Genomic DNA, 25,573 nt, shown 5'->3' on the forward strand with positions numbered 1-25,573 from the left:
GATCCCAGCCTGAGCCCTGACACGCCTGGGGCTCTCAGGAGCACGAGTCAATAGAGTAATTAAAATGCCTCCCGTGAGGCGAAGGTGCTGCAATTCCTTTGGACAGCTGTATCTGTGAAAAACAGAGGACTACTTTCTGTGATTCCTGTGCCTAGCAGGAGCTCTTCCCCTTCAGCAGAACTTCCACTAGGAAATGTGAAAGGGAATTTCAAGGGGGCCCCTGCCCAGGGTCCCTGTTCCTGCTGAGTCCCAGCAGCCATTCTGGGGAGCTGGCACTGCCACCAGGAATTTGGAGCTGGAAGCCTGGGCACAGGCAGGGCTGCCAGCACAAGGACAAGACAGGGCTTTCTCATTATGTCTTCAAGAGTGTCAAAAGCCAAGTCCATCACTGCTGAAATCTCAACCTCACCGCCCTACATTTACTTCTTGCATTAAGGAGGAGGAGAAAGGTGTCTAATTCCTGGAGAGCAATCCCAGGAATGACAGCAGCCTGATGCGCAGTGACATGTCTAACAGAGCTGTCAGAGTGTTCAGGGACACTGCTGAGGGTGTGTTTGCCACCTACAGAGCCAGGTCACTGTGAGAACCCTCACCCACCCCAGCTGTGGCTCCCATGGAATTACAGAGCAGCTCCAGGATGGGCAATTTGCAGCAGCGCCTCCAGCAGAGGGTTTGAGGGTGATTAATATTCAGCACACTGCTGTGAAAATGAACAGCCAGAGAGGATTGTCCTCCTCCCCTTCCTGCATCCATGAGGATAGTGAGTGGAACAGAAATGAAATTCACTTTTGATCAGGTTGATTATGGGGTTTTGAGACTAAACAAGGTGTTCCCTTCTCTTTGGGTTATTTAGTGTCTTTTAATCTGTTCCTTCTTTTTTTTTTTTTTTCTTTTTTTTTTCTTTTTTTTTTTCTTTTTGAGTCATCTTTCTGTAATTTAATTACAGGAAGTTTAAAAAAGAATAGTAGGAGGCTTTGGTTGAAGCTATCAGAACCAAACAGGAGGCAATTCCAAAACCAGTTTATTTTTTAAAAAGGGAAACATTCTGACATTTAATTAAAGGAAAGATTCTTCCCACAATTTCCTATCCAAACTCCATTTTGAAAAGCTCTTATACTGTTGGTGGGAAAGCTTTCTCTATCCCATGCTCAGCAGCCAGTACAGCAGAGCCTGGCAAGAGCAGTGGAAACACTGACAGTACCCCTGGGGTGCTCTGCACAGCAGACAGGTGTCATTGGGTGCAGAAGCCTGGGAGAGGCTCAGACCAGCTTCCACAGAGGAACCCAGCAGGGTGAGAGGAACCTCAGGAAAAACCCCATCAGTGCTCCTGCAGCCAGAGCTGCAAAGATCTGAGTTGTTCCAGAGTCACCTGTCCTGGCATGCTGGGGCTGGGTGGTGCCAGCAGCAGGGACATCCCCCATGGCACTGTTTTTATTACTGTTGGTGGGTCAGACCTGTGCAGGTGCTGCTGCTGTCCCCACAAGGCTCCCAGTGGCCAGTGGCTGCCCACCCTTGCCTCTGTGGCAGCACAGGTGGGACCCAGCCTGATGGCACCTGGAGAGGTTTGGGGCTTGGCATTTTGGCTCTAGGGTTACTGAGGGAATATTTACACTTCTTTCTGCAATCATTCACATTCACAGCAAGTGAGCCTGGAATGGGGCTTGTCATGTTCCTTCATCTTCCTCCTCTTGTTCCCTTAGGAACTGGAAGTTGAAGATGCCAAATGAGGTGTTACAGATTCAATAGCTTTGGCCAAGGCACTGGCACCCATCCTGTCCTCCTCCTCTGACAGAGCTCTGCCACTGTCATCAAAGGTATCTGGCATCTTTGTGCTCTGAGCACACTCAGATCATCAGCACCAAGATCCCTTCCCAGAGCTCCCAGTGTGTGGGTGTCCCTGCAGCCAGAGTGAGGTGCTCTGGGTGCAGCCCGGGCATGCCAATGCCCACAGCTCATTAGCATTGATACCTCTGCCATTAATTGGCAGGGCAGGAGTGGCATTGGCTGCTTGGGGTATGGGTCACTCACAATGGTGAGGTAACAGGAGTGAAGGAGCAGTAGGAGAGGCTGGGCTGCAGCCCTGTGGCACTGGTGACACATCAGCCACACCATTACCTTGGGAAAAGAGCAATGAGAACCTCCAAGTTTTTCAGGGGAGCATTGAGCCATCAGAAGATGTGAGCAGGAGCCCTGGTCCTGGCAGCATGGTACCAGGAGGATGCTGGCTGCAAACTCTCAGCTAACAGCAAGACTCCCCTGAGCCTGTGGGATGGGGCTCTGGGACCTGGGCACGACCAGAGGGTCCCACACCAGGCAGAGGCAGAGTGTAGGTGCTGCCCACCAGGAGTGCCCAGCAGAACAATGTGGACACTTGGAAATGTTTGGTGGCACCTGGTGCTGTGCCAGTGGATCTGGAGGCTGCAGGGCTTGGGCATCTCTCACCTTGCAGCCTCTCTGTCCTGGGGCTGTGCCACAGCCAGCCCTGGGATGAGGTTTGATGCCAATGCAACCAGGAGAGAGCTCCTATGCCCAAGAGCTTGCTGGCTACTGCCACTGCTCTCCCCGGGGTCCTGGGGATCCCAGCCCCAGCCCGGGGGGCAGCTGTCTCCCGGGGGCCCCAGGGATGTGTTTGTTCATGTCAAACAGCTCCCAACTCACTGGAACAGGCAGGAGCAGGAATACACACTAAAGGAGCCAGCAGCTCGGGAACAGGGGCAGAATAAATCTGCATAAATACAAATGAGGGGAATATTTATTTGCCACATTGACCACATTTCTATAGCTCCTTTAAGCTGTGAGAGTGGGGGTCTGGCAGCCTGGGAAGGGTTTGGGCTCCATTCAGGCCTGGCTCTTGGGATGCAGGCCCCATGGTTCCCCACCTTTCAGCAGACTCACCTCTTCAATATTCCTCACATGTGAGGTACTCCTGTAGCTGATGGGAGAGATAAATAACAAAACCCTTGCAAATGCAAAAATCCTTTGGCAGTTTGGAAAGGAACCAAGTCACATGCTGAATGCAGATGAAGAAAAATCATTTTTATTGTAAGGAGTAACAGAAGGGTGTGAATCTGCCTCAAATCCACCTCACCCACAATGCAGCACATCCAAATCCACTTGGAGATTACAAGGCAGGATAGTGTTCACTCTGATCAGTTCAAAGCGTCGCTGTTTGGGAACAAATAGCTGAGTGTGCGCCTGGATTAGGCTGGGGGCTTTTTTGCCTCCTTTTCAGTATGAAATCACTGGAAACAGCAAAAATCCCTTTTGAAATGGTAAGCCAATCAAGAAGCAGAAGGAGAGAAAAGACAAAGTGTTTACAGCTCATTGAATTTGTCCCTTTTCTTTCTTCCCTTCTCAGAAGGATTTGTGCAGTTGGTGCAAACTCATTAAATTCCTGAGGGGACCAAACTCCTGCCTGGCTGCATCCAGTACCTGGAATGTCCCCTCTGTGCTGAGCTATTACCTGGCCTAAACCCCAGCCCAAGGCAAGCTGGGGTGGGCATGAGGAAAAGCCAGGGATCAAGGTCATCCCTTCATCATTGAGTGCCACAACAAGTAGTTTGTGGCCATGACAGGCAGGAGTGACACAGGCAAGGCCTGGGCCTCCTGCCTCCACAGTCACAGTGTCATCAACATGGCTGATCATTGACACAGCTAATTATCAATATGGCTAATTATCAGCATAGCTCACCATTATCAATTGGCACAGGTTATGATTGGCACAGATAACTCTAGGCTGGACAGAGACACCAAAATCTGAGAAGGCTGAAAGGCAGAGCAGAAGAAAGAGTCTTTTGTTGGTTGGGTTTCTCCATTTTTATATCTGTTCTCCACCTACTGAGTCGTTTTCCTCCCTTCCCTCCTCCTCCTTGAGAATCACCTGCAGGGACACCTGGAGGGATACCAGAGTTGAGATTTTAGGCAGCTCTGAAAGTGACTCCTGTCACCTCCCACACCAGGTAGCAGGGTCAGGACTCCTCTCACCCAGCCCAGGTACTGGCACCGGCACAATCAGCAGCAGAGCTCTGAGCCAGGTCCCAGCCAGCAAATCCTCCTTACCCCAGGGTGCTGCCAGTCCTGCAGCTATGGATTGATCCCAGGATTGACACCTGCAGCTGGGGGGAGACACCAGGTCAGTGCACTGCCTTTTCCATGTCCCCAAAGCCTGACAGTCCCCTGGTGTCCCTCACCACAGCACCAGGCTCGGCAGTGCCTGATGAACCACTGTCCTGAGAGCCCCCAGCTTTATGGGCAGAGCTGATTTAGTGCCCTCAGGAATACGGCTCTGGGGAAGCTGGGAAGACTTCCAACTCTTCCTTCCCTTCCCTATATATTAACTTTCCATGCATGTGAAGCTGAAAGCTCTTCCAATCACCTCTGCAAATATTAATTAATCCTCGCAGCATCCTGAGGACCATTATTCACTCTTATTAAGCAAATATTATTAAATCCTTTTATAAGAGGTGAAGTGACTTTTCCAGGGCTGTGCAGGGCACAAGCAGCAGTGCACAGACTTTCTCTTGCTACTGTATTCCAGAGCTGCCACTGCACAGGGGCGAAGCTGCTCACATCTGAGCTGGGGGCTGTCTCTGAGGACCAGAGACCCCAGCCACCCCAGCACTGCCCTATAGGTACAAGTGCTCTGTGGGACTGTGCACAGCACCTGGCAGCTCTGGCTGCACCCCAGAGCCATGAGCACCCTCCCCACTCTTGGCCACTACCCAGGACTGTGTCCCCCATTGCAGCTGCCCCATTCTGCTCACAGGCACCAGTGGGGATCCCCGTGGCAGCTGGGGCTGGACTTACTCTGAAGGAGCCAGTCGATGAAGGTGCTTGGGAATGGGGAATTCTGCAAAGAACAAGGAGGTAAAAGTGGAGGGAGGGCAGCAGTGTGGGGACATGGATGGAAAACAGGATGGGACATGGCTCTACCTGCAGATCCAGCTCCACATAGTGCCCAGCTGTCACTGGCAGTTTGGAAAGGGCAGAGTAGATTTTCCCCAGAAGCCCAAAGGAGATGACACCTGTGGAGAGGGAGAGGCCACCAGGGCTGGGCTGAGCTGCCTGTGGGTCACTGCTGGAGCCCTGTGCCCACCCAGAGAATCTGACAGGGGCTGGGACAGCACTGTCCTGCCCAGCAAAGAGAAAAAACTCCTTGTCCTTCCTATAGATCTCAAACTCCCTGGGGTTCAAAGGTTCTCATGAGAGCTGCTGCCCTGGAGCTCTCAGGTGCAGATCCCATCACAAGGGAAGGGTTGGGGCTAAATGGGGAGGGACAGTTCAGCTTTCAGTGGAGCTGTAATTGTGTTTGACATGAACAGAGATGGGGAGGGGAAAGCCTCTGGTTCTGTGGGGCTGCACCTGGGGGTCCTGGCACAGCCAACTCTTAGCAGCAGTTTGGGTCTAGCCCTGGTTAGAAAAACCCATGTAAGAAGAGTGGGACTGTGGTGTCTGGCAGTGGTGGTGAGCCAGGACTGAACCACCCACAGCAGCTTTGACAGCAGAGAAAAGCTGCCCCTGCTCCATGCAGGGATACCTGCTTCCACAGCTCCAGCTCTCCTGAGGACACCTGCTGCCCATGGAGGTGGCCAGACACACAAACCCTGAGTGTCATTCTAAAGCTTAATATTGGAAAGAAAATGTAATGACTTACGGTTGAGGAATTGCAGATTAATGTTGATGATGCTGACCCAGATGTTCACTAATGGGCAGAGCTGCAATGACAACAAGTGGCACAGTCTCAATGAGAACACTGTGGGTGCAGCAGCAGCATGTTCCCCAGCACCACTTGAGCTTCACAGATTTAAATCAGGATGGGACAAACATCCTGATTTCTTCCTAGAGTATAACTCTTCCATGGAAAAAGAGCTACATGATTTGTCCAGCCCTCTCTTCAAAATGACACAAGTTCTACTGAACAGGGTAAAGGATAAAGGTAAAAGGCCACTTGCTCTAAATGGGGCTGTTGCTTCTGCTCACCCCCACAGGGAGCAGCTGAGTGAGTATAAATTACCCTGTAGCATTGCATGATGAAATTGAAATTACTCCTAACAAATAAGTTCTGACTGGAAGGAAGATCAAGCAATTTTGTGTAATTCACTTATGGGCTACAGGCAGGTATCTGTGCATGCACTAATATATATTGTGTATGTATGTGTATATATATAATACATATTGTTCCTGCCAAGGGCAGGGGGATTGGAACTAACCTTTGAGGTCCTTTCCAGTCCAAACTGTTCTGTGATTCTGTGTGCGTGTGTAAATCTACCAGGCAGTTCTGGCAGGAGCACTGACTGCAACTGAAATGCAGCTTCACAGAAAGGAATATTCAGGTACTCACCAGTGCAGGGACAAGAGACTTAAGAGACTTGTTCAGCAAGCTGCTCACCAGATTGGTGAGGAGGCTGGGGAGGGAAAAGACAGACAAAAATTACCAGGGAAGTTGTCAAAACCCAGGACTTAACATCAAGAAAGAACTGAGCTCCTCTGCACGCCTCAAAACTGAGCTAGGAGCCCCCTCCTCTTCTCTGATGTTAAGAGATGCTGCAAGCCCAGAGCTCCCCCAGGCTTCAGCAGGAATTACAGGAATTACTTTGCTATCTGAATCCCAAAATCTGCTTGTTATGCTGTCAATTTGTGCCCAGATTTGAGACTGAAGTTCTGCCCCACTGCTGACTCGCAGGGCTCAGCCCCAGGCTCACCCCTTCCGCAGGCTGACGCTGAAACCACCAAGGAGGTTGTTGCAATCCTCAAGCACCAGCTTGAGGTCACCAGGGGTGTCCTGGGTCACAGCAATGTGTGATGTGATGTTTGCTTCTACTGAGGATCCACTCAGAAATTGAAAAATCCTGGAAAAGAGGAAGTGATGTGGAAGGTTATGGAGGAAGCCAAAGCAGAGCCTCAAGCACAACCTTGGCTGGGACAGTGCTTCAGTTTTGGGAGTTCTCTCAGCCTCCCTGTCTGTAGCAGATCACAGACCCATAGAATTGTTCAGGTTGGAAAAGACCTCTAAGATCCAGAAGTCCAATTATCAACCTGTGTTCACTAAACCATATCCTCAAGAGCCATATCCACCTGTTCTTTGAACCCTTCCATGGATGGTGAGTGGCTGTGGACTGAGGAGAGCTGGAAATGGTTCCAGAGAGAGTCAGCAGCACAGCTTTCCTCACCAGCCTCTTGCTCAGAGTTGGGGATGTTTGTCCAGCACTCAGGAGTGTCCCATCCTCCCCAGTGCCCTCAGGTCCCTGTGGCCTCACTCTCCAGCCTCACTCACCCTGGAAAGCGGAGCACCAGCTTCGAGTACAGGTTCAGCACAAGCTCAGTCCCACGAACCACCTTCCATGACACTCGGGCATTCTCGAGGTTCAGCACCTTCAACCTGGGGGTTGACACCAAGCAAACCCACCCTGAGATGGCAGAATCAGCAGCAGATCCTACAGTCCCATCTCTTCCTGCTCACTGTTTGACCTGGGGATATTCCCAGGTAAAAATGGAGGTGGAGGAGGATCAACTCCCACTCTGCAAACAGCCATCTCAAAGCTTGGTCAGGTTTCTCAAGGCTGTGTCCTCCTGAATCTCAGCCACTTCCATGGCAGTGTCACACCACTCCTATGGGTAAGACTTCTCCCATTTCTGGTTGGAATTTCCCCTGCTACAGATTCTCATGTGAGCTGCCAGCCCAGGACTGGTGGTTTGTATGAGAGGGAGGGTCTGATCCCCTGGATGTTGTGGGTCCCCCTGCAGTGAGCCCCACTGTGGGGCTCTGACTCACCAGGCGTAGCGTGTCATCTTCTGGGAGGCTCCTCCACCCAGCAGCCCTCCTGCTCCCCCCAAAAGTCCTCCTGCTCCACCCAGCAGTCCTCCTGCTTCACCCAGAAGACCATTGAGTCCAAGCAGACTTCCATTGCCTAGGAGACCTCCTTTTCCAAGCAGCCCTGTGTCGAGCAGACCTGTCTCTCCAAGAAGGCTGTTATTGCCAAGGAGGCCATTGCCGAGGAGACCATTGCTGAGGAGATTGCTGCCAAGTCCTTCCCCACCAAGGAGGCCAGTTCCAAGTCCTTCCCCACCAAGGAGGCCAGTGCCAAGTCCTTCTCCACCAAGGAGGCCAGTTCCAAGTCCTTCCCCACCAAGGAGGCCAGTGCCAAGTCCTTCTCCACCAAGGAGGCCAGTTCCAAGTCCTTCCCCACCAAGGAGGCCAGTGCCAAGTCCTTCTCCACCAAGGATTCCTGTGCCAAGTCCTTTCCCACCAAGGATGCCTGTGCCAAGCAGCCCATTGCTGCCAGGTTGTCCTCCTGGAACAGACAGAACTTCATTACTCTCCTGTCCTTCAGCACCCAGAAACCTTCCTCCTCCAACCCCACCCTGTGCCAAGGACCCCTGCTCCACTGGGTTCATTACCTGCACCAAGGGCACCTCCACTTTCTGCTCCACTTGGGCTTCCTTTGCCCAGGAGGCCAGTGCCAAGCAGCCCACCTTCACCAAGGGCACCTGTGCCAGCCAAACCACTTTTTCCACCAATGAGACCAGAGCCAAGCAGGCCTGCACCAAGACAGTCCCAGTTACTGATTGGACTTCCACTCCTGGGAGGATTTCATGGACAGGAAAGGTTAGTTTGGCCACATTAGGGTGCTCTGCTGGTAAGGTCTCACAGGGACCCCTGAGCATCCCTGAACAAAGTTGGGTTTCCCATGGAGCTGCCTGAGGCAGGAGGCAGCTCCCTGATGAGCAGGGGCATATACCATGATCCCAAAATGGCACAGGACTGTGCTGTGACTTCCCCCTGGAAGCACAGAAAATATCTGAACTCACCACTGCTGAGTTGTGCTGGGTTCAGCAGGTTGAGGAGGCCCTGGGAAGGGGGCAGGAGGCCCCCAAGAAAGATGAGACACCAGAAGGGTGGCATGTCCTGGCACAGCACCTGTGGAAAGACCCACATCCCCCCAAGTACCAGTTTCACATGGGTACTAACAGCCTGGGCACTGGTCCAGCTCTCCATCCTTCACCTGCACTGCCCTGGGGTGGTGAGGAGATTCCTCCTGGACATGCAGCCTCCAGACAACATCCCCCCCATCCCAGGAGGCCAGCCCAGACCTGCAGCCCCCTTTTCCCACTCTGTTATCAGGGAGCAGCTGAAGCCATTGCCACACTGCTCCAGAGCCATCGATGTGTCCATGCCTGCCTGGGCTCCCCCACTGCAGAGCTGGGTGCCTGACACTGCAGGGAAGTGAAAATGCCATTTTAAGAGAGGAAGAGGGATGGAGATGAGGCAGGAGGACCTTGTACTGAGAGAGACGGATGGCTTCCAAGCACTCTGAGATGGCCCTGAAAGAGGAATACTCACAGGGGCACAGCTGAATAAAAAATGACGAGTGTCACAGCCGTGTCCTTCTGCCCGCTGTGAAGAGCACCCTGTGTTATTGAAGTTCAAAGCACGGCCAGAATCACACTTACATTCCCGTGGGCAGGTTGTTTGTTTTTCTCATCTTGTTCCACTCAAGCTGTGAAAAGAGCCCGTTTTTCCTGTGTTTGATCTGCCCCCAGCCAAAAGAAAGTACCTTCAAGGACCTTCTGTTCCTGCCTGAGCTGGGCTTCTCATGGTGACAACGCAGGCTGGGGAGTGTTTGTTTATGCACAGAAAGGTGTTTGCAAAGAAATGAGAAAATTGTCTCTCTGCAACACTGCCAGGGGTCCCAGCTCTAGGAGCACCTTCCTGGACAGCCCATGTCCTGGACAGACACCTCAGCTTGTCCCTTCTGAGAAAAACAATGTACAGGGTGCAGATTGCAGAGGTTCAGCACTGAGGAATAACATTATTTAGGTCAGACTGAACAACTTCTTTATGTCTTCCAGATACTTTAAAAAAAAATCCCTCTATGACAGTTCTCGGCACAATTAAATTAGACTTTAATTCACTCGACTGTCTTTTACATTTTCCCTTTGATCAGCACGTAATGATGCACAGCTCCTGTAGCTGTGATTATTGAACAGGGGAGAAGGAGAGAGGCTCGAGCAGCTTCTATTGAAAATCGTGTCAAATAAAATCAGTGGGATTTGTTGGAGGGGCTCTGAAAGACGTGTGCAGCATTGCAAAAGGGTACCAAAATGGATGTCAGGACTCTTAGAAGAGCTCTTAGAGAGAATACGTGGCCATGCAGGCGCCTATCTCTGCAGTTATTAACAATATCTACCGGGGTGCTGCTCCTCGGTCACACACATTTCACTGAGCCGAGCATCTTGCACATGCAAAAGGCATGTCTGGCTTTGCAGATAAACACTTATTTTACACCGGCTGAGATGAGGTCTGGAGAGCTGAAAATTGCTCTGAATTCTGGTCACCAAGATCATGAAAAAAATCCCCATCCTTTCTGCCAGCTTAGTCATTATCACAAACTTAACAACAACAGGAATAAACGTGGAATTTAACAAGCGGGAGCTCTGCTAGCTTTAAAAATTAATTTTCATAAATGATTAAATGCTGCTACAGAAATCAAAGGAAAGCATCATTAAAATTCCTGCTTTTCAAGCTGGGCTATGCTGTGCTGTAGGTCGCCTGATGGAGCTGGCACAGTGGCCAAGGTCCTTCAGTGCCACTTACCTGGACCCTTGGATGCCGAGGTGGAGCTGCCCATGGTCACGGCTGCTGGCAGCTGCTTTTATATACCCGAGCTGCAGGAATGAGGAAAGCCAAGGAAAGCATGGAGCGGGGACAGTTCCCTTTTGCTGGCTGTGAAGTGTGACCCCTGCACCAGCCTGACCCTGAACACCACACGTTGCTGTGGCCAGCAGCTCACCCCTCACCCTGGGGGTGGTGCCCACCAGCTCTGGGGAGTCTCCCAGGGTTGGTTCAGGACAGCTCTGCACCATCATATGGAGCAGAATGAGTCCAAGGGCAGTGAGAGGTGAGCAATTACCTCCCAACGAGTTAATTACATTACAGTAGCATCACAAATTGCAAAACAAATGAAAGAGAGTGTGGGTTTGTGGCACACTGTCTCCTCTGAGAAAACTGCCTGCACTCCAGAGGCAAGCAGGAGCTGGCTGTGCATCCAAGAAAGATCTCCAGAGTTTAAAGGAGGCTTGAGAGACAACAGATAAAAGAAAACAGGGAAATAAATAGAGGGGAAAGGAAAAGGAATATCAAAGATGTCAGAAAAATCTGATTCTGATGTTCCAGGTGTGTTTCAGGGTGGATCTGGCTGGGAGAAGGGCAGGGCAGCCTCACAAGCAGTGATGCTGCAGCTGTCCCAGCTACTCCTCTCACCCCAGGAGCAGTGGGTGACTTTAGAGCCTTAAATTAGCAGAAATGGTTCATGTGGCTCAGGCAGAGCTCATGGGCATTGCTGGGTGATTCCCCCCCAGGGCCCTAAGTGCTCCCAGGACAAAGCCCCAGCAGAGCCCAGGGCAGGTGAGGTGTGATGGGTGCTCAGCATGAACAAGATGCCCCACAGCTGTGGGCCCAAGCCTTGAAGATTCTGACATGTTTGGGTCTGACACAGCATTTGCTGGCAGAGCTCTGCACCCCCTGAGCTGGGGGTGGACAAAGAGGATTGCAGCCCTCCCACCTGATGTCTGTCCTGAGCCCAGGGGTTTCACCAGAGCTGGCCATCCCCACAGGCTTGAACACCTGCTCTGGCTGCAGAGAGGGCTGGACTTTACTGAACCTGAGCACAAGAATGCAAAGTACACCCACACCCTTCCCAGCACCCACAAAACAGTCCAAAACACAATGTTCCATGGAAAACAACTTCCTTCTGCTCAAGAATGCAGGCAGGATGCAACATTTACAGGGACACACCAGCTGCAGTTGTGCTGTGTTGGGTGCAGAGAGACACTCAGTGGGATCCTCAGACAGGTAAAGTCAATTTTCATCAGCCTGGGGACATAAACCCCCTTCCAAAACATCTGTGGGACACAAACCAGCCCAGCACAGTGCCTCAGGAGGGGAGGTCACTGCTGAACTCCCCAGATCTCAGTCCCCATCTCCATCCCCCCTATGTGCAGCCCCTGTATCCTCGAGGTATCCTGTGGTCAAAGAGGTCAGGGCTGGGGTGGCTCCTCCAGCCTCTGGCCAGTTGGGTGCAGGTCCCATCTGTGGGGAAACTGCTCTTTGATGAGGGGAAACTATGGAAGGAATTTCTGCATGGGCTGCTCATTCATATGTGTGTTATTCAGAAGGCAGAGGGACATCACCAATGTGGATCACCATCACCAGGGTGCATCACCATCACCAGGGTGCATCACCATCACCAGGGTGGATCACCCAGTGCCTTGGGGACTGCAATTTCCAGCAGCAATTCATGTGGCTCAGGGTATGCCTCGAGAATCTGCCAACACCCAAAAATGAAAAGTTTCTGCTGGTGGGAACACAAACAGTGCCCAGGAGTCCACTGTGAATGGCAGGGGTGGCATGGGGGTCTCTGGGGGTTTGGGGACAGGCTCTGGCTTTCCCAGCAGATAGTCCACCAGGCCTCCAGCCACATGGCCAATGACAGTCTGCAGTCCCAGGGGAAGGAAACACAAGTCCAAATGTTTGCAATATTTGCCTTTACGGTCAGCTTCACGTTCCCTGGCTGTGAAATGGCTGCATGCACGGCCAGGGCCTGTGACACTTCCTTCTCCAAAGGCTGTGAAACCCAAACCCTGCTGTTCTCTCCCATGACAGAGGTGACAGCAAGGCAGGATCTCTGCCAGCTTCCACAGTCCCCTGCCCAGCTGTACATGGCTGAAGGAGACCTTGATGAACCTAAGGGAAATATCCCAAGCCCTGTGCACAGATGGAAGGAGAAGATGCAGGGCTCACATTTGAGTTCACCTAGAGAACTGGCCAGTTACCAGGGGAAGGCTGGACATGGTGAACTGGATGCTGCCCAGCAAATCCAGGGGCACCAGTGCTGGGGGAGAGGAAGGGTGGCAGTGATTCCTTGTTGGATTCAGCTGCAAGTCCCCCTCCCCTACCTTAAGTTCCTTTTCATCCAGGAGAGCCTGGCTTTCAAGTGGGCCTTGGGGCACCTGGAATGGGAACCCTGCTGGTGACTCCACCAGCTCTGGGTCTGGCCCTGGGCACCTTCCTCAGAGAAGTGGGGAGACCCAGGAGCTTGTGGGGGATGGCTAGAAAGACCCTGGGGCTTTCAGAACAAGGAGAGATTCCATTAATCCATAGCACAGTCCAGGACATCATTAGAAACTCTCAGCATTTGGGCAGACCTCACATTGTGAAGGAAGAAGCTTCTCCCAAGCTGATGGAGACATGGAATGTATTTCCCACTAATCCAAAGATGGATGGATGGATGCAGCAGCCCTGGGACAGTGGCTCCAGGCACCAGCAATGCCACAGGGAGCTGCACCACATCTTTTTCACATCTTTTTCATTACTCCTTCCCAGAAGGTTTTATTTTTCTGACTTACCAGATTAGGACGAAGTCTGTTCAGGACACTTGCCAATAAATTATCCACAACTGGGAGCAGGCTGTGGAAAAATAAAGGAGCACCATGAAAACAACCTGCTGCAAAGCAAATGGGTCTTGTTAAACAATTCCCTGTGAATAGTGTGGAGCACAGACCTCCCGGAGCAAGGCAATTGCAGCAGCAGAGTGAATCGTTTCTGCTTGGATTTTGCATGAGATAACTGTAATTTGCATCCCAAAATAGCCGATGGGAAATTTATTGCTGCCTTTTATCTGCTGGTGTATAGTCTCCTTAAATGAGCAGAGAAAATCTCAGGCTGAGTGGTTCCTACACTACGTGCTCACGTCTCAGAAGACCCACGCTCCATGTCCATTAAATAACCTCTGAAGGTGGCACGTGGGACAGAATTGTGCCCTGAGATCTCTGGGACAGCACAGTGCCCACTGTGGCTGTGTGAGGGTGCACAGAGGCCAGCAGCACTGTCCCTGTGACACGGGTGGCTGTCACCTGCAGGGACGGTGGCAGGCAGAGGTGTGAGAGGGGAATGCCCTCATACATTTGCCATTGGCAGGGTGTGGGTTGGGGCTGGCAGAACTTGATGGCGAGGTGGCTCATGCCAGCAGGGAAGGACACCTCCATCATCACCCACCTTCTCAGGAGTCTGATTTTAACGCCACCAAACAGCCACAGCATCAGCCCAGCCCGACCCATCTCCTGCCATCGAGGGTGTAGGGTTGGGGTAAGCACCTATGGAAGGCAGGAGCTGCAGGGACACCCTGGGGAGCGCCAGCTCCACGGTCCTCAGGCTCCAGGGACAGCAGGAGGGACAGTGCGAGTGACAGCCCTGAGCGCAGCGGGGCTCCAGCGCTGGCACACAGCCCTGCTCAGGGGATGGGGGAATCAGCGGCCAGCAGACCAGGAATGGCAAAATACACCGAATTTTCTCATTTATTTTCCCATTTAAGTAACTTTCCAGTTTTATCAGTGCTGGCTCTTTTGCCTTGTGTTCCTTCCGCCGGGTCTCGGAGCGGAGCCGGGCGCAGTTGGCGCACCCTGTGCGGGCAAAGGCTCCAGCTCTGCCTGCCCTGCCCTTCCCTTCCCCCGGCTCAGGAGCCTCTCCTGCCCTGCAAACCTGCGGCACTTCAGGCAGCCACCACATCCCACGCAGAGTTCCTCCTCTCAAGAGCCTGACCCGTTGAAATTTTAATTACATGAGCAAAACTACTCCACACTCAGTTTGGATTTGTTCACAAGTATTGTGCTTTTCCCCCTCCATGTGCAATTCCTCTCTCCTTCCTGGCTGATCGTGGGTGCTGTGTGAGGATGTCAATCCCAAAAGATCACCACTGGATCCTGTTTTCCAGAGTGGCACTGGTGACTCACCATCACTCAAAACTCCTTTACTTTACTCTTTACAGCCCAACCCGAGCCCACCTCACCCTGAGGCGAGTTGAGCAATTTAAGGCTGAAATTATATCAGTGAGTCACACTGGCCTTTCTTATTAAAACGGCCCATTTTAACCTTATAATGATAAAAATAACCAGAACCTCAAAAGGATATCACTACACAAAACCTACTTAAGCTTCCATGTTAAATGAATGGACTTTCAGAAAAGGGCTTTTATTTTGCTATAATAATTTCCTTTCTGATTTTTCAGACTAGTCACTAGATATAAACTAGAATTACTCACCTTCATTCCTACTATTGTTGGATTTATTCCCATGTTTTTTCTTGGCTCACAGGAGTATATCATAAGGTTTGGGGGTAAAACAAAGGCTTTGCACCCCCAAGCTCACAATATCTTGTAATACTTTCTGAACTCTTTTTCTTTGCCTGACCTTATCCTGAATTTCAATCCTGCTTTGTTCAGCTCCTCCTAAGGTGAGACCTTATTCTGGTTTGTGGGCACCTTTTCTTTAGCCCACACAGCAGATCTTTCTATAGTGATGGTGCTGCAGGAAAAGTGGAAAGATGCATAAATTTTCAAAGCTGGCTAGTGGATTGAGGATGAAAAGCACCGTTTGTGAGTTTAATATATTCCACTATAAATAGTGGAAGGACCAGGGAAAAGCATTGAGCCACAGGTTACTGGACAGCCAGTACTGGGCAGCACTGTTACCCAAGAGCCCAGGGAAAAGGGAAGGAAAATGTGTCTGAGACTCTGTGGCTGCAGCACGTGGGGCTGCCCTGACCTGGAAGAGCCGTGCTGGGAAATCAGCTCCTTCCACAGAAATCCCTGCTGACACCTGCACACACAGATTACCGTATCAGGAAGAATTTTTTAGGTTTCCAGCAAATGCATGGGGAGGCTTTGGAATAGTGCCTGAAGATTTTTGTCCCCTTTAGTGCTCGAGGAGCCTTGAGAAGTTCCTGAGGCTTGTCCCACCCATCCTGCAGGTGCCAGCTCCTTCCCAGCAGATGGTGTTTCCTCCAAAAAATCCGTGCTGGGACACCCCCACGCCCACTCCTGGCCATAAGGGCACTTTTGTTCTGGTGCCCCCAACACTTAATACTTTTGTGAGATCAAATGTGCTTTTTTTGATAACCTGGTGTGTCTTACACAACAAGGGGATAACACACACCTAAATAAATCCCTGTGGATTGTGTGGTCACATTATCTGTGCCTGGCTCGGGATAGAGCCTTGCACAACCACCAGCAGCAGCTCCATGTGGGAGCTGTTCCAAAGGACTCCAAAGGAGAGGGAGATCTCAGCAAGAGCTGTGCCAGCACTGCATCACAAGCTCCCCTCTGCCCCCCACCAGCTGGGCATGAGAGATGGGCTGCAGCAGGGTATCCAATGCATCCAACCCCGTGCCTCTCTGAGAGGCTGGTTCACACCTGGTGCCACAGGCTGAGCTTCAGAAATGCTCTCTTAAGGTACCAGCTTGTCCTCTGAAGGCACAGCCACACCACCCATCTGTGTGTCATGTGGCACAGGGGCATGGAGCAGGCAAACAGGTGTGGGGAGCCAGAAACACATAGCAATAAAAATCCAGAGAGGAGAATACTGTGACAGTGAGAGATTTTATTGAATGAGCAACATGAGAGCAGCCTTTATGCCTAAGAGCTCTGCTTCCTGGCTGTGGATGTTAAAAGTGGCCACAGGAACCCCCAAACATCCACCAGCTGAGCAGCTTTTCCACCCTGATGCTGGCCAGAGGCTGCTGCCTGTCCTGCTCAGGGCACAGCCACAGCACAGGGCAGCACTTGAGAGAAAGGAAGAGGGAGCAGAGCAGGGCTTGGGGTGCATCTGCTGCCTCAGAAAGGGAACAGCATCGAGGTTCCTCTCAAGCAGGAATTTCCTAGAGTGTTCTGGCCAGAAAACTCGTCCACCTGGAAGAAGCAGAACAAAAACTATTCAGTTTTCTCACTCAGACTTTCACCAGCTTTTTTCTGTATCCCAGGTGAGGTTTTCCTGTGGATCCACACCAGCAGAAGGAAACTGAGAGCAGTCCATGGGAAATGGGGCTGGCCAGGGTGATGCAGGGTTGAGGGATCTGCGTGTCCCAGCCCTGGGTGGGCACATTCCCACTCCCCAGGACACAGCACAGTGGGAAAACTCAATCCTTACATCAGTGATGTCGACTTCAGCGTTCCTGAGGTTGATGTTGAGGACATTGGGCAGTGGGACCGATACATGGAAGGCATCTGCAAAAACAGGTGCAAGAATCTCATCACAGGGGTGAAACCTGGAATGAAGGCAGCAAGGGGAGGGGAGAGCCCCAAATCCAGCTGAGTCTGAGATGGGAGGGCACCCTGACCCCCATACCTTTAACAGAAGGTACATATACAGCTGTGAGGACCTTCTTGAGCCATTCTGCCAGCGAGGAGACCTGCAGGGAAGAGGATGTGTCACCAGCAGAAGAGAGCAATGGTTATTGAGCCATGTCAGGGTTATCAGTTGAGTTCTACTCAGTTTGCTATGAAATACAAGGACTAGGAATCTTCCTTCAGTGAAACACTTCCAGGACTGAGGGTAAACATGCTCTTTGGGTAGTTTATTTTTAATTATTCTTCCCCTATTCCCAGCACACCCATTGTGCTGCCAACAAGTGAGGAGAGACACCCAAGTGTCACTGCTGTAGGGCATGGGGGATCTGCAGGGCAGAGGGCAATTTCCCTCTGCCAAGAGAAGTAGAAGGGTGAAAAATGAAGAAGAATTGGCTTTTGGTTATCCTCCCCTACAAAGAGCCTCTGGCCATTGCATCACTCACTGCAGCACCTCCATCCAGTGCTTGTACTTACAGCAGAAGCATCAAGACTTGGGGGGAAACGTGTCGGGTTGATGCTACAAAAGATAAAAACAAGGAAGAGTTGGGGTGTGTTCCAGCCTCCTCCAGGCCTTTTCTTGGTCTGGAAGTTTTCTCACCTCCATAAAGATACACAAATTTAAAATTAGAGTAACTTTTTTACAATTCTCTCATCATGTCAAACGTGCAGTTTGTCTGAGGTTGGGGCTGGGAGGGAGCAGGAAGGCTCCAGCAGCCCTTGACATCTTTACCATGTTCACATCCCTGTCCCCCACCAGCCCCATTTGTCCCCAGGCAGAGCCCCCCCCCCACACAGAGCTGGGCTCTACCTGTCAAGAGCCAGGGAGGTTTGCAGTTTGCCATCAGAGACTGATGGGGTGATGCTCAGAACGATGTCCTGGAAATGGAACAATTAAAGAAATGAGGTTATTCCTCTGCACAGCTCCCAAGACTGAAAAGTGTGTTTGTAAATTACCCATTCTGAGACAAAACACTTGTCTGTGCCGAGAAGCCACATTTTTGTGACAGATGGCATCATGTATCTCTCTCCCCAGGGTTTGCCTTCCTGACTTTATTTTGTGTTATTCCAGAAACATTTCACTTATGCTTCATGCTTGGTTATGAGCTTGTTCAAAGGACTGGGCATCACCCTTTTGATGATGCACTAAGTACAAAAGTACAAATACTGCAGGGCCAAGGGTAGGCCAAGCCAAGGGGAAGGCAGCAGTCATCCAGCCTCAGCCACTGCCCTGTTCCATCCCCCAGGAGCTCACTCACCACATCGAGGGAGAACAGGATCCCCTGGGTGGTCTGCAGGGCAGGACTGGCAGCATCAATGGTGGCTTTGAGGGTGACAGTGGCTCTTCCATCCCTCACACTCACTACTGGCTCCTTGCTGACTCGGACACGCAGCTCCAGTGGCAGAGAGCCGGGGAGGACCCGGGTGAGCTGTGGGGCAGAGGAGGTCAGGGCAGGGGTGGGGTGAGGATGGGGGTGGAATCAATGCACATGGAGAAGGTAACTGACCTGGGGGATGAAGGGGAAGAGGGCAGACATGGTCAGCGAGCTGCTCTGGGGAACCTGTGGGAACAGCACTGGTGACATGGTGCCCAGGAGGGGCTGTGCAAAGCCCACACTGGGCTCAGCTGGAGCCCACAAACACCAGCAGGCAAACGTGGGTGCCCTTGGGTCACCCAACAGCAAGCAGGACACTGACCTGGCCTTGCAGAGGGGAACTGGTACCCATCAAGCTGGTGATGCTGAGGTTGAGGGCTCCCTGCCCCTGGACCTGCTCCAGCAGGGTGCTGAGGGTGTCCTGGGAGAGGCTGAGCCGGGGTGGGCGGCCAGTGGAGAGCTGCAGGCTGGCAGTGAGTGGCAGTCCCTGCATGGGGGTCATCATGCCAGGCCTGGCATTCTCCGAGAGGAGCTACAGGGGACAGAGCAGGGAGGGACATTGGTGGGGCTCAGAGGATTGCACTGGGCACCCTGCCTGCCTGTGGACCTCGTGGAGAGCCTCACACCAGGTTTGTCAGCATTAAATGATGACAAAGCTGCTCCAGGCTGCTCTGGCACAGGCAAGGGCTACATCTGCTACACCTTCCCCACTGAAACACTGCCACATATCCTGATATTTTATGCATGATTCTGGTCCCTGTCAATTACCAAACTTTGACAAACCACTTATAAACAGAACATGCCTGTGAGCAGTGATTGCTGTTCCTGTATGAAATTTAACTTTTCTGATTAAAAACTATGAGAATGCTACAATTATGCTTAATTAAGTAGCATCAAGGCACTCTTGCTCATGCCACCATCAAGGACTAACAGGCAAAACATAAGGTAGAGACCCAGCAGTGGCAATAGCAGGGATGTGGCTGGAGCAGACTCATCAGAACCTTCCTGCAAACACATTCCTGAAGGCAGCTGAAACCTGAGTAGTCTTTGACAAACAACCACCATGAATCCCTCAGTCAGAGGTTTTGGGAGCAGGGAACACAGCAGCACTTACATTCAGATCCATCTGGATGGCATCAGCACTGAGGATGGAGAAGGAGGGCAGGTCCCCCAGAGCCCCGAGTGGGAGCACCTCTGTGAACACAGGGAAGAAAACTCTTCAGCTGCCATGGCAGTGGATGCTCCCAAATCCCATAGTCCCAAGAGTTACTGGAACCAGCAGCAGCTCCTGCTCACAGCATTCCCAACTAGAAAAAACACTAGAAAACAACAATTTGCAGCAAAAATGTTGTTTCTGAAAGCAACCATTCTTGCAGTGGGTTTCTGCAGAAAGAGCTGACTGCTGCTGCTGGGGCAGGGAAACTGGATGTTGGGTTTGAGGTGGGAGTTGTGGTTTTAGAAAACTGCTAACATATTTGTATTTATCTAATGTGAAAAGCCAGGCAATGCTGAGGACAGGAGGGGCACAGGAGGTGTCAACACTTACGATTCCTGGAGCCAAGCAGGGAGCTCAACACCTTGAGCTTGGCGTTGATGATGTTGCAGCCCTAGGGAAGCAGAGGGGAGTGAGAGGGTCCTGGGACCCAGTGCACCAGTGGGTGACATGGCACCAACACAGCCAGTGACAGTGGGCTCTGCTGGGCTGTTCTTGTGGGCACATCCCATCACGCAGGGCTCAGCATTGTGTGGCTGAGCAGCCCCTCTGAGCCAGCGTGGGTCTCACCTGGGCTGTGGCTGCTAAACCAGCACCTGCCTCTGTTTGCCAGCAGAGCCTGGCACAGGTGATGCTGCTGGTGCTTTTCAGCAGGACAGGCTGACCGCCCTGCTGAGCTCACAGCTGTGCAAATATCCACATCCACGGGGCAGCCTGGCCTCCTGCCTGCCCTGCCCTGCCATGCTGCCAGCCCACCCAGCTCTGTGCTGGGGGTTCCCCATGAAGGTCACTCTGCAGACTCACCAGATCCTGCAGGACATTGCTAAGGAGGCGTTTCAAAGGCTCCTCCAGAACTGGCACTCTGGGTCTGGTAACAGGAAAATAGGAAATAGCAAGTGACAAATATTAATGCTGCAAAGTAAGAGGACTTTACACAAGAGAAACATGAAGCCTGGCTTGCATTGTCCACACAGAATGCTGAAATATTATCATTCCCAAGCCCTCTGAATCCTGCCCAGTGCTAGGTTTGCCACACCCAGAAATGTCCTTTTCTAAGCCCAAATTTTAGAAAGACATCAACAGTTCCTCTCTGAGCCCAACAGCTGGATCACCTTTGAGGCACCAGGCAAAAAAGTGCTGCCATCAATGACCAACAGCACCAAGGTGTCCCACTGCCACAAGAGCCATGGGCTCCCCACTCACATGGATGTTACCTCACACCTGAGTCATACCTCACAAAGGTGTTTATCTCAACAGTCTTGCAGTTCAGAGCGTTCTGGTGAGCTGTCCACGTGTCCTGGAGCAGCATGGTTGCATCGACCTCCACCTGCTTGCAGAGGAGCTGGCCGGGCATGCTGCCCAGGGGGGAAGCACAGCAGCAGCTCAGGACATTGGCTGACCATCTTCTTTCCAAAGAGATGGTGACCCCATGCCCCAGGCCATGCCCCTGATGGACATGTCATACCTGCTCTCTACCAGCAGCTGTGTGCTGAAGTCCACCTGGTGCCCAAAGCCCGGCAGGGAGCGCAGACTGATTTTGGGGAGCGTGTTGTTCAAAATTCTCAGTCTGGATGGTTGAAACAAGGAAAAGGCAGTGAATAGCACACTTGTACAGCCCTGTCCCCTCAACCCCCAGCATTGCAGATGTGCTTTTGGGGTCATCTTCCCCCTGGATCATCAGGCACCCCCACCAGCCAGGAGCAGCTTGTGGCAATACAAGACACAGGGAGAAACTCCCAGCAGATGAACCCCCATTTATGAACCCACCCCAGGAGGGGAGGGTGTGCAGGTTCCAGAACAGAACCTCCTTTCCCCAACATGGCTCAGACACATGGGGCTGCTCAGGGACCCCATCTCCCACTCACACTCACCCCATGAGCTCTTCACCATTTCTACCAAGGAGGCTGCCAACGAGGCCGTTCCTGCCAAGGAGACCGTTTTTGCCAATGAGGAGCTCAAGGACGGTGTCAAGGAGAGTGTCAACAAGGCCATCTGTGCCAAGGAGACCATCAATAACACCACCTTGGCCAAGGAGACCTCCGAGGATACCATCTTGGTCAAGGAGACCACCAACTACACTGCCTTGGCCAAGGAGACCACCTAGGAGACCATCTCCACCAAGGAGACCATTTCCACCAAGGAGACCTCCAACAGGGCCATCTGCTCCAAGAAGGCCACCAAGGAGACCATTTCCACCCAGGAGACCTCCAACAGGACCATCTGCTCCAAGGAGGCCACCAACGAGGCCATCTCCACCCAGGAGACCTCCAACAGGACCATCTGCTCCAAGGAGGCCACCAAGGAGACCATCTCCACCCAGGAGACCGCTAACAGCTCCACCTCTTCCGAGGAGACTGTTTACAGGACCATCTTTGCCAAGAAGACTGCCAACAGCACCATCTTTGCCAAGAAGACTGTTTACAGGACCATCTTTGCCAAGGAGATTGCCAACAGGACCATCTTTGCCCAGGAGACTGCCAACAGGACTGTCTTTGCCCAGAAGACCCCCAACGACTCCGCCGAGCAGATTGCCACCAAGGAGACCACTTGGAGGTCTCTGGGGAACACCTTTGCCTGGAGTATCTCTAAAACCTGAAGAACAGGATCAGAGGTCACTGTAAGCTGCATGGACTCAGTTTACAAGGTGTGCCAGTCTGGCTCTTCCCTCCCCTCCCTTGTCCCTCTTCATACAAAAGAGGTGGTGGCACCAGCCACAGTAAATGAACTGAAGTGCCATCTCCAAAGTGCTTTATAAATGTAAATTACCCCTATTGCCACTACTGCTGGGCAGATCTGCACCAGCTTCTGATTTTCTGAGCATGGTCAAGAGACAAAAAGAGAAGAACTGGCCTCAAAAGAAGGATAAATCCTGTCTCTTACACATACTTACCATTCATATCTGCTCTGGCAGCCAAGGGCAAGAGTCCGAGCCCTTGTGAAGGGATCAGCAGGTTGTTGAGGAGGACAACAGTCCACAACAGCGTCATCTTTGGTCCTGAAAACTGTGGGAAGTGATTGCCATGAGTGCAGTGCTGGGACAGTGAGCACCAGCCCATGGAGGGAGGAAAGGGATGGAGGAGAAAGAGGGAGGAAGGAGAAAGAAGGAATGCCTGTCAGGGAGCACAAAATCGAGGAGGAGGCTGCTGGCACCTCTCCTGCCTCCTCATCACACTGGTGATGATGGACAGCAACCTTCCTGGTGGCACTTTCCTGCAGGAGGAACCAGAATGTCAACACCAGTTACTCCAAAGACTGATGGCCAGAGTAGCAAAGGGAAAGGAAAGGATTTGGGATGTTTGGATGTTCCTGCAGTGCTGGTGAGCAATGGTGTGACTGAGCTGCATGATCTGGGGCACATCCATTCTGGATGGGGATTTCCCCAAGAAACTAACCCTGCATGCCACAGGATGGGGAAACAAGACATTTCTGACAACAATTGTCTCTAGAAGAAAAGCAACAAAATCTACAGAGTACCAATGCACCAATGTATCTAGCAAAGAGAGAATCTCCAGGGTGAATGCCATGATTTCTGCACAAACATCAGAGTCTGATGCTTCCCTCTGCATGGAAGCACCTGATAGAATTGTAAGAAACAGAAAGTAAACTTTAATATTTCAGTGTCATTGAAATATTTCTGTGGGACCTACAACTTGAAGAATCTTCTTTTTCCTTTTTAAAGAACCAAAAAGAACTTCATTGCTCCAAATCTATTTAAATGTAAATAACTCATCAAAAAGGGATCAAAACAAGTGTGAGAGGTCTAATTCACCTTAGCTAGAAATCTATGGCAGATAATCGAGTTATACCAAAGATAATTTAAGTGATAATTGTTTATGAAAACCCTGAAATACCCTTTCTTCTGCAAGGACTGCAAATCCAATGAACATTCACATCTCTTCTGGAGAAACTTGCACTGAAAGGCACCATTTACTTCCCAGAGCATAATTCAGGCAGGCAGCAGGCAAGAATAATAATTTTTGTTAAAAAGCCAACACTCCCAAAGGAACACTGAGGGTTTGCAGAGGCAGAAGCAAGGAGCACACTTTTTGAGGAATAAGTTTGCTCTTACCTGACCAAGCTCTTTCTCCAGTCAACGTCCCTGTCTTCTGGAGATCACTGGGATCCAGGATCATCATATATAGAGCTTCAAAGCAGGAAAAAGGCAGGTGATGTCATTTGGGGCATCCAAAATAATTGGTGGGGAGCAAAACAAACAAGGTCTTGTTTCTGGTGACTTCCACTGCAAATATTTCCTTGGAGATATTAGGAGTTAGGTAAATCATTGAGCAACAACCTGTAGGCACAAACTCAGCCAGCTCTGGGTGCCTGGTTTGGTACATCATCCTTTCAGCCTGTCAGGATGTGAGATGCCATGCCCTGATAAAATACCTTACTTTTTTTTTTTTTTCCTAAATAAAGTTGGTATTCTGACTAATAAATGTGTTAAAACACTGGCCACCCCTGGCTGCTCCTACTTCTGCAGTCTCAGGGCTGCAGTACTGAGCAGCAAGCCCTGGTGTTGGGATGTGCCACATGTTGTGATAAATGAAGGACCAGGCAGCACCTTTTCCAGTGCAAAGACAGACTGTGGAGATAGCAACAGAGCCAGGTGTTGCCTGTGCAGGCCACCAGGACATGCCCAGCATTCCCATCCAAGCTGCCTACAGCCTGATCAGATGGCCTCACAAATACCCTGAGTCAGACTCTTTGGAGAGACCCCACCTGACTGGGAAAGGCTGCCCTTATCCAACCAGCATGGAATTGCTTCCAAATCCATCACCTGTGCTCTGAGTGCTCCAGAGGGCTGCAGGTGAAATGTGCTTTCACAGGAAGACACTGTTGAGAGGCTGATGCCATTGACCTGGAAGCTTCCAGACCAGAGCTTGTTGGTTTGGGGTCTTTTTGAAGTTCTGGAAGGATTGATCCCATTGTGAGCACACCTTCCTGTCATACCACCCCATGAAACAGATGTGCTGCAGCTGCCCAGGAGACACACTTCTGCCTCCTCCCTGCTGCTCTCCAGACCCCTGCCCTGATGGCTGCCCAGGAGACACAGAGACACTGCAGCTGCTCTTTGGGAAACAAAAAAAGAAAAAAACCTTCCTCCATTGGGCCCCAGACCAAACGTGGTGCCCATGCATGGAGCACATCCCAACAAGCACAGCAAAAGCTGCCTGTGAAGGGAGAATGCACCAGCTGAGGGGACTGGGGTGAACTCCTCACTCCCTGATGTCCTCACTGACAACAGGAGTGGATGGCAAAGGCTGCTCCCCCAGCTCTGCTGAAAAATAATCCAGAAAAATTGCTTGCTCGGTGTTAATACTTTCTGTAAACTTAGAAATGAATATTTCCAGCAGATTAGCCAGCTTTGGACACACATTATTTCCAGCTTTGAAAAAATACCTTAGTTAAAGGCCAAGGAAGGGGTGGCAAAGATATCAAAGCACTAAAGGAGTTGTCACTCTCCTTGCAACCTGATCAGCCAGGAGCTCTGGAGCACAAAGCCTGGCTGTCAGGGTGAGATCATGACCTTTGATAAGATGGACGAGGGTGTTAACAAGATGGTATTAAGTTATCACCCATCCTGAATCACTTCATACTCCAGGAGCCACTGTCCAAAACCTGAATTACCATGAAGACAGCCCGATACTGGTCAGTGCACAGGGAAGGGCAGGGTGGCAGCTCTGGGAATAGCTCCTGTGCAGTGACCCCTCAGGCATGACAGTAACTTGGCCTGTCCCCAGCAGCTGCTGAATGCAGAGGTCCCTGACCATTGGCTATTTTGGAAAAAGCAAAGCAGATTCCCATAA

General features: G+C 51.4%; 2 protein-coding genes across 7 annotated transcripts; both read right to left on the reverse strand.

The window, feature by feature from the left end:
- Positions 1-3,021: 3,021 nt before the first annotated feature.
- LOC306809641 (uncharacterized protein) lies at positions 3,022-10,746 on the reverse strand. Of its 5 annotated transcripts, XM_079321341.1 has the most exons (14): positions 10,595-10,746; positions 9,555-9,752; positions 8,809-8,917; positions 8,398-8,538; positions 8,242-8,291; positions 7,772-8,061; positions 7,274-7,378; positions 6,702-6,848; positions 6,341-6,404; positions 5,654-5,714; positions 4,933-5,024; positions 4,807-4,849; positions 4,060-4,115; positions 3,022-3,892 (listed from the first exon to the last, which is right to left on the reverse strand). In XM_079321341.1, exons 3-13 carry the CDS (start codon positions 8,900-8,902, stop codon positions 4,084-4,086), a joined length of 1,119 nt encoding a protein of 372 aa, XP_079177467.1. In that variant the 5' UTR covers positions 8,903-8,917; positions 9,555-9,752; positions 10,595-10,746; the 3' UTR covers positions 3,022-3,892; positions 4,060-4,083. The 5 variants fall into 5 exon arrangements, 4 of the variants coding, with proteins under 4 accessions (XP_079177467.1, XP_079177464.1, XP_079177465.1 ...); XR_013776280.1 differs by having other exon boundaries at positions 3,985-4,115; positions 7,772-8,291; positions 10,595-10,745; XM_079321338.1 differs by having other exon boundaries at positions 7,772-8,291; positions 10,595-10,744.
- Positions 10,747-16,427: 5,681 nt separating this feature from the next.
- LOC306809635 (BPI fold-containing family B member 3-like) lies at positions 16,428-23,912 on the reverse strand. Of its 2 annotated transcripts, XM_079321330.1 has the most exons (16): positions 23,833-23,912; positions 22,654-22,765; positions 21,635-22,355; positions 21,229-21,330; positions 20,996-21,118; positions 20,568-20,631; positions 20,097-20,157; positions 19,665-19,744; positions 18,873-19,082; positions 18,683-18,736; positions 18,434-18,604; positions 17,986-18,053; positions 17,652-17,694; positions 17,176-17,239; positions 16,978-17,054; positions 16,428-16,739 (listed from the first exon to the last, which is right to left on the reverse strand). In XM_079321330.1, the coding sequence occupies exons 2-16, from the start codon at positions 22,748-22,750 to the stop codon at positions 16,665-16,667; spliced, it is 2,010 nt and encodes a 669-aa protein (XP_079177456.1). In that variant the 5' UTR covers positions 22,751-22,765; positions 23,833-23,912; the 3' UTR covers positions 16,428-16,664. The 2 variants fall into 2 exon arrangements, with proteins under 2 accessions (XP_079177456.1, XP_079177457.1); XM_079321331.1 differs by lacking the exon at positions 17,652-17,694.
- Positions 23,913-25,573: the final 1,661 nt, after the last annotated feature.

Source organism: Erithacus rubecula (genome assembly GCF_903797595.1).
Source record: "Erithacus rubecula genome assembly, chromosome: 18".
Classification (NCBI taxonomy): domain Eukaryota; kingdom Metazoa; phylum Chordata; class Aves; order Passeriformes; family Muscicapidae; genus Erithacus; species Erithacus rubecula.